Source organism: Drosophila kikkawai, chromosome 2R (genome assembly GCF_030179895.1).
Source record: "Drosophila kikkawai strain 14028-0561.14 chromosome 2R, DkikHiC1v2, whole genome shotgun sequence".
Taxonomy (NCBI): Eukaryota; Metazoa; Arthropoda; class Insecta; order Diptera; family Drosophilidae; genus Drosophila; species Drosophila kikkawai.
The window spans coordinates 4,518,975-4,531,215 of record NC_091729.1 but is presented as its reverse complement, the minus strand read 5'-3'; the positions used below and the strand labels follow the sequence as shown (position 1 = coordinate 4,531,215).

Here is a 12,241-nt window from a genome sequence, read left to right as displayed (position 1 = left end):
GCTGTTAAACTCTCCGGACGATATAGACGCTGTCGAGATACTTATACGAAATATTCATACCGCTGCCGAGGCCTCAACCTGTGGACAAGTACCGAACTCATCTAACCCACCTCAGGCTCTTTTAAACCCTGAGGTTATGAATCTAGTAAGGTTGAAGAGATCCCTTCGGCGCAGATATATGAGATCCCAAGACCCATCCGACAAAGCTGCATATCGACGCGCCGAAAACGATCTCAAAAAGCTTCTGTATGAGACAAAGCGTGAATATTTTGATGAGATGCTCCTCAACGCTGACCCCACCAAATCGAACGGCTTCAACCTCTGGAAATGTACCCGGAATATTAAGCGACAACCCATCCGAAAGATCCCCATTAAGAAATCTGACGATACATGGTGCAGGTCTGATTCAGAGATTTCACTAGCTTTTGCGGATGAACTAGAGAAGCGCTTCCAGCCTTTCGACCTCGCGAACCCCGAGGATGTTTAAGAAACATTAGCCTTCATAAATGCCCCCTCCCCTGAAGCGGTTCCGATCCAACATGTAAGCCCAGAAGAAGCTTGTCTTCATATTCGAAAGCTACATCCCAGTAAATCGCCGGGATTCGATGGCATTGACAGCAGAATTGCCAAGGCTTTGCCTAAAAAGGGAATCTTGTTCCTCGTTCTCCTTTTGAACTCCATGCTTCGTATCCACCTCTTCCCCTCTCAATGGAAGTGTGATAACGATGATACCAAAGCCTGGTAAACCGGAGAACCTAGTTGAGTCATACCGACCGATAAGCTTACTACCCAGCTCTGCTATTTTTCTTGATGTCAGGGAAGCTTTTGACCGCGTGTGGCATGATGGCTTACTTTATAAGATGAAGTCTCTACTACGGACTGGCCAATTCCTGCTTTTAAAGTCAGACCTGCACGATCGTAGTTTTATGGTTGAGGTGAGAGGGGAAAGAGCTAGCATTCGTATGGTTCTCCATGACATCGCCATTCCACAAGCACCACAGGCGCAGTACTTGGGTCTGATTTTGGACAAGCGGCTCACCTGGAAGCAGCACACAACGAAGGTAGCAGCTTCCTGTCGCGCTAAGCTTAAAAAGCTCAACTTGTTGCTTAGACCAACAAGCAAGCTCAGCCTTAGCAACAAAATGTTGCTATTTAAACCAATTGTTGTGCCTTCGATGACTTACTGCATCCAATTGTGGGGGATGGCTTCTGACTCGAACGTCATGAAGGTCTAAAGAGTCCAAAATCGAGCGCTGCACATGATTGCTAATGCCCCCTGGTACGTAAAGAACAAAGCCTTGGCAAGTGACCTCCACATTCCCTCCATCAGGGAGCAGATCAACCGGCATTCAAGTCGTTATAACGAACGTCTCACGGCTCACACCAATCGCCTAGCGGCTTCATTGACCAACACGTCAGTCAGAAGAAGGCTCAAACATAGACATCCCGCCGATCTCTGGACAAGAGGAAGACATATCTCGCGAGTCTTAAAGCAGTAACTAGCATTTTCCACTTGTCATTAAAAATTTGTTAATTTGTTTTCATTTCTGTTAAGTGCCATGTTATTTTTGTTCATATTTATATCCAACGTTATATAGCCATTAAGTTGGTTGATCAACGTTAATAAAATCTGTTTAATGTTATGCCAAAAAAAAAAAGGTTTCGCAAATGTTCCCTTTAATAATCGGAACAACATGAAAATTTCCGTCCCCGACCACCGCAACAATTTTGTTGACCAGGGAACTTTTCTCCCTAATATAAATAGGTGGGGGCTTTGGCTGTTTTTGAGTCTCCTGCTCCGGCTCTGCTTGGTTATTCTCAACAGCTGCTAGCGGGGAAAATCTGTTGGAGTTGGTTGGGTCGTAGCTTTTGGTGACACGGTTGATCTTAGGTTTGTTACCAACACGGTTGGTGTGGGCTGAGCTTACGCCTAATTTGGATGTAGCGATTCATGCCAGTCTGTATCGCCGGAACCGCTTGTTGCTTATCGGAGCTCACGGTTTTTGGGTGATTGGTTTAGTTGTTGTTGTTGCTTATGCTGCGTTTGCAAAATTGCAGCACTGCTTGTTGTTGGTGCGTCTTCCATCGAAGCCGGTGGTGGTGGGGTATGGCATTCGTAGCTCCAAGATGTAGGTGTTTGAGTGAGTAGGGCGGGTAACAAGAGCGCGCTCTCTTGCCATCGGCGGTCAGTAGAGCCGGGTTGGGCTTGGTAGACGTTTTTTCTGCTTCGATATCGCGAGTTGAGAAGTAAGTGAAACAATCGTTTCTTTGGTTTACAGAGCTTCTGCGCTCATTCTTTTGATCGCCGATCTTTATTTTGAGCTTGTTACGTGTGGCACCATATAAATGAACTTTGCAGCTCAGAAACACTTCTCACGCACTTGAGTCCGTACTGTAGGGCTTGGCCTAACTATCAGTACGTAGCTTAGAGTTCCGAATTTACTTTTTTTTACCATGAAAAACACTGCAAGAATAAACCCCGCGTAGCGGTCGTCCGTAGGCACGTCTGCACTCGATGAAGGTCGAATGCTGATGGAAAAATTAAATAAATTAAATAACTCAACTTCCAAATAAGGCAAGCTGCCAGATTTTGGATTTTTGCGCAAACATAACCAAACTAAATTGTTCTTGTTAAACCCAATTCTCATTCTTTCTTTAAGGTTAATTCAGTGCAAAAATGCCCACTTTTCAAAAAAAATGTTGTGGCGAAACGACTAAAGTAAGCTTAATGAATTAAATACCATTTAATATCACAACATTTGAAGAATTTTTGATAAATTTTGTATTCAAAAATATTTAGAGGTACAGGAGTTATAGGTAATCTCACGAGTCGCCTCCAAAAAAAGTTGGTTTGCGATGTACATCCTAACTGTCCACAGAATCGTCCGATCTAAAAAAAATATACCTCATTCGGTAAAGGATAAGTGTCCCGAGGTATTCACGAAGCGTTTTTATTTTTAAAATTTTATCCCGATTTTTTTATAAAAATTGGAAGTCAAAACCCCGATTTTTGACTAAAAAATTAAGTTAATTAGGTAAATAAAAAATATAATAAAATTAAAAATTAAAAAAAGCTCGACGTGAGTACCTGTAGAATTACCTAAAGAAGTTATGTTTCAAATTTCAAACCGATTGGTTCAGTAGATTTTCAGTTATCGTGTACACCGATTTTCAAAATGGCATTTTTTAGGAGAGCGCTTTAAACTTTGTGATTCTCATGCATTGAACACCAGACGACCTTCGTTCAACTCTGCATAACTTTGTCAATTCTCATATGATCGATGTAAAACTTGGACATAATATTAAGATATTGAGCCTTTAAAATAAAAAAAAAATTACGAAAAAAAAAATTAAATGCCCCCCCGTTAAGGACAAACCAATATATTTAAAATTGGAGCAGATGACCTAAGGCAGGGAGGGCTGAAGATACACCTCAATAACAACCGAGGATTTTAAACCTAGATATATGTATGTTAGTGAGAGAGAGTAGTCTGTCCGTATGCGTATTGTTGTGACATTTGGTTTCTCTTCCCCCCTTTCGCTTAGTAAGATTGCAACAGGCAAAAACAAAAGGCGGGCAAGATCACCACCTCCTTAGCCGACGAACATAGCCGTGCAAATCATAGTGAATTTTGTAGTTCCACCGAGCCTGAATCGTTACACTTGGCGTGCACTATGTTGTCACACAGCCAACAGGTGATGGTGAGTTCACCATAGGTAATATTTTTCTTACAGTTTTTAGCAAAGCAGGCAAAGTTGTGAGACATCTTAACGACTTACCAATGTACTTCAGTTGATAAAAGAGGGCGCAAGGGATTAAGTGCAGCTGCATTGGAAAAGCGGGAGAGCAATAGTGGGAGAGCATGAGATTAAGCAAATAACTATAACCGTTTCTAGCAGTCGTGACGGCGCGAACAACTACAAACGGACAAGGCACAAGAGGAAATGCAAAAAAAAAAAATCCAAAGCAACCGCAGCAGCCCAAACTAAAATTCTATTTAAAATTAATTTAAAAACAAGAAAGGAAGCTAATTTCGGCACGCCGAAGTTTGTATACCCTTGCAGATTGGTTTTCATTTTTATATTATAAATTATAATGCCGAAAACAGACACTAAACACAGTTTCATAGCATTTTACCTATGCTTATTATGTTTACAGTTTGACAGTTACAGTTATACAGCTGTGTTCACGGAAATAGCAGTGCCCAACGACGTGCACGTTTAAGATCGGAAAATCCTGTTACAAACACTATTTTCATAAATTTTTTTTCATAAAAGCTTAGTATATTTAATTATTAACAATACCACAATCATTTAATTTAGGTAACATAAACCCTTTAGAAGATATAGCTAATAACAACAAAAAAGGTCTATATTATGCCGTTCATTGAAATAGCAGTGAAAAACTAAAATTTTTCATACATTTAAAAATATCGTATAAGAAACCTATTTCTTCTTAAATTCTAATTGACTATGATCTAATATTTTGTTAAATAGCCTTTAGAACCTATCATAGCCTCATACCTGGGTGGCAAGGAGTCCACCAAGTCTTAGCAACGCTTGAGAGGATTATGGTCTCATTCCTCCTGCACAAATCGCCAAAGATGCGGCTTAGAAGTCGGAAACTTCTCTAATACGTAGCCCTTGATGTCCCCCATAAGTTTTCGATCGAAATAATATCCGGGGACTGTGCAGGCCATGGCATTGCATCCACCTTTCCTTTAAGAACCCACTCCTTGGCCACCTTGCTGGTATGATTAGGGTCACATTACTGCTGAAATGTCCAAATTAATGGCATATTTTCATCAGGATACGGCTGCTAGACAGTTTTTTAATATTTAGACATAGACATAATGGTATTTGATCCCACCGATCATATATACGGGACCTACAACGTTGTATGAAAAGTATACCCAAACCATGATTTTTAGGCCACCGTGTTTTACTGTCTTCAGCGTATGGTTTGGGGGGCACTATCTATTTGGAGGTCTTGTCTTGTCCTATTCCACCAAATAAAACCAGTTTGGAGTCATTTGTCCAAAGGATATTACGCCATTTGAATACTGGCAGTTCAAGTGGCTATTGGCGAACTCGGATCTTGCCTTGATATGCCTTTAACCAAGCAGTGACATTTTCCATGGACTTCGCGAATCTAAAATTTATTCAATAAGTCCCCGGCGAATGGTCCCATGACTGATTCCCATGCCAATTCCCGCTCATATATCCCTAGAGGATGCAAAAGGACGAGCTTTGCTGAAGCGAAGTACGCGTCGAGCCTGTACAATTGTGGTTTTGCGAATCGTACCTCGGTTTTTTTGGGTTCGGTTCATATTTTATGACTTATAAACTATTTTAAAAGAACAATTTGAAAGATTTAGAGACTCTTTACATGTTTTGCCCTTCTTTCTAGGCTAAGTAATCTGATACCTTTCTATCATGGAGCAGTGAGGTCCTGCGCCCACTAAAATAATTTTTTTTGCGTTGTAAAGGTGTATTATAGAATAAACTATAATAACGACCTTAATTAAAGTCATTTTTTACAAAATTAAAAGAAATTTCGGCACTTTTTGCGAAAGAAAATTAAAAACTGCTATTTCAGTGATCGGCCAAAACGAGCTGCATATGTGAAAAATATTAATAAAACATAAAAATAGAGCAAATCTAACGGAATTTTTTCTCGATTCTTATCTTTATGTTCCCTTTTACAAAAATTATGTGCAATAGATCAGCTTGCAAAAAGGAATATGTACAAAAAAACGTTTTGAAGTTGTTCCTCTGTCGCACTGCTATTTCAGTGAACACAGCTGTACATTCCCAGCTTTACATTTTCTCTACATTTACGGATCGCTTCTATGGCAGCTATAAGATATAGTCGTCCGATTTTCATAAAATTTATTCAAAAATTCTGAAATAATACCAGAAGCTCATGTCTCAAAGTAGATGAAAAACAACTATCAGTTTCCCGATTGAACCTATGGCAGCTATAAGATATAGTCGTCCGATTTTCATAAAATTAAAATCGAAAATCTGAAATAATATAAAATGGCCATATCTCAAAAATGATGCAAAAATTTTGAAAAACAGCCAAATTAGAATTTTTTTATGAAAATTTATTGAACATTTGTATGGCAGCTATGTATATGATATAGTCGTCCGATCCGGCCCGTTCCGACATATATAGCAGTGAGAATATATAGAAGACTATAAGCAAAGTTTCATTCAGATAGTTTTAAAACTGAGGGACTAATTTGCGTAAAAACCGACAGACGGACGGATAGACGGACGGACAGACGGACATGGCTAGATCGACTCGGCTGTTGATGCTGATCAAGAATATATATACTTTATAGGGTCGGAAAGGTCTCCTTCACTGCGTTGCAAACTTCTGACTGAAATTATAATACCCTGCAAGGGTATACAAACACAAACAGAAAAGCAGCATGCACATGCGAAGTGAACAGGAACTATTAAAAACCCAAAAATGAAAATATTAATAAACAAAAATCGAGAGCGCAACAAAAAAAAAACACGTCCGTTCACTTAGAAGAAAGAAATAGAGATGACTTTTGGCCTATTGAATATATCGACGCATTTTCGCGAAAGTATCGTATGTCGCTTTTTTTCGAAATTGAGATTTTAATGCAAAATTGTTAGGAACCTAATGTCTCACTACCCTGTGAAATATTATAACTGAAACCCCTATAGTTCCGATAAAAATTAAGTTTCAATTTTGTCTTTTCTATAGTGCTTCCTAAGAGATTAAAGCACAAAAAAGCTTCTCCTGTAAAATTGGATTTATCGACATACGATACTTTCGCGAAAATGCGTCGATATGTTTCTGCATGGTATTTAAATATCTCTATACTTGTTAATGTATGCTATATGAAGGCAAAATTTTAAAAACAAAATAATGCACAATATTGGGGCACACATATATAAAACAAACACTCCTTTACCTTGTGTATATTTACAAATCCGGCAGTGGAGTTTATTGCATTGGCTTGAAGGCTGGACATTTTTTTAGTAATGATTATTTCAGGCAAAATTTCCGCAAATGTTTTTTGCTTCTCTCCATTAATTTCAATTGATCCTTCTATAGGTATTATCTTTAGAACAATGTCGACGTTATGTTCGCTATTATTGTTGGAAGAATTGGTGCACCTAAAAACCTCACCGTAAGCACCTTCGCCTACTTTAACTGGGTTCGTCATCCGTGTTGATGGATATGTAGCATGAAATGAAAGCGGCTTGAACTGATCACAATGTTTTAAAACTTCTTGTTGATGATCACAATCAATTTCATTTAAATCAGTAAGACGTACAGACATACGGCCGTTTACTTGAGATCTTGACTGTCTGGCTTTAATGGTTCCCCATTTGTTTATGGTTGGTTCAATCAGTCGAGACGTGCGCAAGCTATTTAATGATTTCCGCCACTTTCCTGGCTGTAAAGCAAAAGGAGGTAAAAGCACTATACTTTTTTCACAACTGATATTAATTTCATGAATATCTCGACCAACATTGTAAGGTAAAATTTCAAATCGAATTTTGTTTTTAACTTCTGATTCCATTTCTTTTTTTTTCTTGGTAGTATTAAATTCAAATCCTTCAAGTTTTATGCCAGTTATAGGAGACAGTCTGCAATTAAATAATTCGGAAGCTAACCGTTTGGTGCATGGAGTTGATATTAAATTGTTCTGATCATAGGTTTTTCTTGAACAATCGGCGGAATCAAAATAATTTTGCTGAGCTTTGGATGAATCTTTTATTTCTATAGCCTTTATACTGGTTTCTACACTTGAGTCAATGTTGAATGATACTCTTACAGCATTTTTAATTATGTTGAGTTCACGTAGTTGCCTGGAGAGGGAAAAATTTGTTAGATATGTATTTACATTTATTATATTTATGTTGTTTTATCTCACGGCCTGATATTTAACAATTTATCAAAAGAGTCTATCCATTCAGTTTGAGAAGCCTCATCCATCATGTCAAACAAAGTTTGTTTTTATTATTGCATTTAAAATTTCTTGGCTTGAAGATAGTTATTTGAATTATAATTTTTTCTGTATGAAAGTATTGGAACCTAGTGATGACAAATTTTTTTGTTTAATTTTCATAATCGAATTAATCGAAAATGTTCTATATAAGCTCTCGAAATAGTTAAGTACAAAGTTTTAATTGGCTTTTAGGAGTCCGAAATGTGGTAATCTGAATTCCAATGGCTGTTTTATTAAAAAAACAATGATATTAAATTTTATTAATTGCATATATCCGATGTCACATAATCAATGAAATACAGCTAGCTCCAAAGTCAAATATCGATGGTAAAGAGACATAAAATTATATATATATGATATAAATCGATAAATAATTTTCGTTTTCCAAATTTTTGAATTTAATGGATTATAATCGATTTACTTGTAAACATTTTTAGAACAAATCGGTTCAGTAAAACTATCAGGCCTGCTCGGAAAATCGTAAAATTTTTTCGTTTTTGTTTTGGAAGAAATCGTTTGTTTTCGTTTTTAGCTGCTCCGGTTTTCGGCATATTTCGGCTATCGTTCTGCTATTGGAATATTTCGTTTTCTCATCGTTTCTTACGGTCAAACAGCTGATTTGTGTATTTGATCAAAAGTAAACAAATTTAAAATATGCCTTTTATATGTTCAATTTCGTGCTTCGAATCCAAGAGGAGGCAGAAATCGCTGCAAATAAGAAATTATAGGCATCTAAGATGCAACATCTTTGGTCGGAGGGCCAATGTCAATCAAGGCGCAGCAAAGTTCAGCCTACTTATTTATTAAAAATGAATTAAACTTAAAACAGCTGTTTTCCACAAGAGCGGGCTGCCACATTATTATTTGGTCAATTTTAACCATTTAAGTAATCAAATTAAATAGAATTATTTATAAACAACATTTTTGGCGCTTCTTTAAAGTCTTTAATTTATTCTTTAATATTTTATAAGTATTTTAAATTGGCTGTTTCGTTCCACCAACAATATGGCAGCCTTATACTGTCTTCCCACACAGCACATTTGTGAGGAACGTTTGGGATTTTTAACAAATGTGAAACTTGTGTTCCCACACAACGTCAAAGCACATTCAACATCCGAACAGCTGATCGTTCAGCTGTGGCTGCCAAATTGGCAGTTGCAAATTTGAAATGGAGCATTTACCAACTATTTTGGCTGTTGTACAACAGCAAAAGGCACAGATTGCGTCAGAATTTATCCGCAATAAATTTAAATGAATTAAATGACAAGGAATTTTAGTTTTTCTAATGATTTTTCTCTAACAAAGAGCAAATTCCCCGAAGAGTGTCTATAGGTGGTATAGGCATCCAAAATCTTTAAAATAAGGTAGAGTTAGGCGGTTTATATTAAATAGTAACAATTGAGGACATATTGGGGCAAGAATATACAGAAAAAACGCCAACTATTTTGGGCATGCTTGTAGCTTTGGCGCCACGTTTTAAATTCCATATCTCATTTGTTCCTCGCCAAGTTTGTTTACATTTTCGTTGTGATGGTCAAATTAAGAAGAAGAATCAGAGTTGCACCGAAAAAGTATCGCCTAACTATCGCCAAACAAACCGTGTTTAGATTTTAATGTTGATCTAACGGCGGTCCATTTGGGAAAATTCGGAACGGCAAAACCTTATGGACCGTTTGTTCAACGGATGTTGAATGTGCTTTAACGTTGTGTGGGAATACCCTATAATGTTGTGTGGGAAGACCCTATTATACTGTTATCCCACACAGCGCATTTGTGAGGAACGGTTGGGATTTTTAAAAAAAGTGAAACTCGTGTTCCCACAGAGCTGCGTTAAAGCGCATCCGCATCGGAACAGCTGATCGATCAGCTGTGGCTCATGGAAACGTAAACAAGAACTGTCGAATTGGCAGTTGCAAATTTGAAATGGAGCATTTACCAATTTATTTTGGCTATTATTCACCCGCACTAAATTTAAATTAATTAAATGACAAGTAATTTTAGTTTTTTTAATGGTTTTTCTCTAACAAAGAGTAAATTCCCCGAAGAGTGTCTATAGGTGGTATAGGCATCCAAAATCTTTAAAATAAGGTAGAGGCAGGCGGTTTATATTAAATAGTAACAATTGGGGACATAATGGGGCAAGAATATACAGAAAAACACCAACTATTTTGGGCATGTTTGTAGCTTTGGCGCCACATTTTAAATTTCATTTTTCAATTGTTCTTCGCCAAGTGTGTATACATTTTTCGTAGTGTTTTTCGGTGCAACACTGATTTCTTCTTCTGCTAAAAACATGCCCAAAATAGTTGTTGGTGTTTTTCTGTATATTCTTGCCCCAATATGTCCCCAATTGTTACTATTTAATATTAAATGGTGCGAGAAAGAATAAAAAATGTAATAAAACTGTCTGTTGACGACTATTTGCCTTTCGATCTGAGTTACAAGTTATATATTTAAAATTATGAAGAATTAATGAACAAATATTTGCGAAAAAGAGATACAGTTAAATTAACTAAACTGATAGAAGCAAAAACAATATTTTGGAAATAGCGCAATTATATTTATTTGCAAGGAAGAAGGCTGGACCTTAAGGTTAATAGTAAAATACGAATAAGGAAGCCGTGGACCATCATGGATAAAATGGGACAGTTCATTTATCGCCATGCCGAACTAGAAAATCTCGATGCACATGGCATATGTTCTTCAACTTCCAGGCATTTTCCAATTTGCTGTCATGAGTCATGTTGGATGGCATAGCGTTCTGATTACCAGCTTTATCCGTGTTCGTTCAGGGATTGTACCACTAGTTCTATTATGTTCTTTCCTGAACGGGTTACTGATTCACCATTTTTTATGGAACCCATATGCAATCATCAGATTTCCATATCCAAGTGTTCCATTTCTGTCATAATGAGGCGACTGGAAACTATGCAAGACATCCGCCGCCGCTAGCACGCTTGGGTGTCGTTGAGAAAAAATAGTATTAAAAAACAAAGCACACGAGTCTTGTTTTCTAATATAGGCTGTTGCCAACAAAGTATGACCGCATCATTGCGCCCCAAAATAACATATGACCTAGTGAAAAGAGCGGTAACACTTCAAAACAATAAATATTTGTCCGATGCAAAACAGTTTTACCCTCTCGAAACAGAGCTAAAAAAAAAAACAAAAAAAAAAAACAAAAAAAAGAGGAAAACCATTTCTATGCATCTGCTGGACAACTCACTCTGAATCTGCTCCATTTGGAACAAGCCACCAAAGCGTCTGACTTCCCTGTCAGCTCCCACAAAGTTTTTGCCGTTATCGCTGCGCAGTCTACGTACTGCTCCGCTACGGCAGACGAAATTCCTGATTGCAATGATGCAGGAATCCGTCGACCGGTCATGCGCCAGCTCCAGATGAATCGCCCTTGTCGTCAAGCACGCGAACAAGACTTCTCTCTGTGACGGGCAACAGTAACCAGCAATAGTCCAATCCTGTATATTTGAATGACCATCCTCCCGCTTCCAATCGATCCTCTGGAAAGGTCCCATTATCGGCGGCATCAGCCGCGTTTGTTGCAACTTGCATTCGATGCCCGACGAGATTACCTCCTTCAGCACTCGTCTCATCTTTGTGACCCAGAATCTCGTCCTGTTCTGAGCAATCGTCGCATCCACGTTTTGATGCTGCATCTGGAGGTGAAACTGTCTTAGAACCATCTCCGAAAGACTGTGCCTGTGTGACAGTACCACAGGCCTTCTTGCACTACACGGCATGCACAACGTGGCATCAACTCTGCCATAAACTCGCAGAACTCCGTGTTCATCCACGTCAGGCGCCAGACCTCGAATCTCGCTCGAGCTGGCGACCTCCTTTCCACGGCCACCAATGCGAACTCACTGGACATCTCCTGGGCATCATTAGATGCATCTGGAACACGCTCAGTTCCCTCTCAGGCGCTGGCCAGCCGCTTGCTGGCTGCTTCAAAAATGCAGCACGGCTTAGCCAACGGGATTCCGGGCTAAGGTCCGCCTTATTCTGCGACCACGTCGCATCATCCGCTGCATTATCAGATGTAGGTACCCATCGCCACTGGGAAACCTTTGACGACTCCAAAATCTCCGCCACTCGCTTGCCAACAAACTGCTTGTACCGGCGATGGGTGCTGCCGATCCATCTCAGCACCGTTTTCGAGTCTGTCCATAACACCGTCTCACTAATGTCCACACTGTGCTCCTCCTGGACAGTGTTCATCAATC

General features: G+C 38.7%; 2 protein-coding genes across 3 annotated transcripts in view; both read right to left on the bottom strand.

The window, feature by feature from the left end:
- The window catches only part of Haspin (haspin), a 53,056-nt gene extending 44,938 nt beyond the window's left edge, over nt 1-8,118 (bottom strand). Inside the window, exons 1-3 of one of the 2 annotated variants that reach the window (XM_041777431.2) lie at nt 7,926-8,118; nt 6,957-7,860; nt 3,781-3,826 (exon numbers count right to left, since the gene is read on the bottom strand). In XM_041777431.2, coding sequence (XP_041633365.1) covers nt 3,781-3,826; nt 6,957-7,860; nt 7,926-7,990 — 1,015 coding nt within the window. In that variant the 5' untranslated portion in view covers nt 7,991-8,118. The remainder of the gene's footprint in view (nt 1-3,780; nt 3,827-6,956; nt 7,861-7,925) is intronic. The other variant, XM_041777430.2, reaches the window with a different exon arrangement.
- Nucleotides 8,119-10,774: 2,656 nt separating this feature from the next.
- Nucleotides 10,775-12,236, bottom strand: LOC138928075 (uncharacterized). The gene is made up of 3 exons (XM_070284358.1): nt 11,883-12,236; nt 11,227-11,674; nt 10,775-10,824 (listed from the first exon to the last, which is right to left on the bottom strand). The coding sequence occupies exons 1-3, from the start codon at nt 12,234-12,236 to the stop codon at nt 10,775-10,777; spliced, it is 852 nt and encodes a 283-aa protein (XP_070140459.1).
- Between the last annotated feature and the right edge of the window lie 5 nt (nt 12,237-12,241).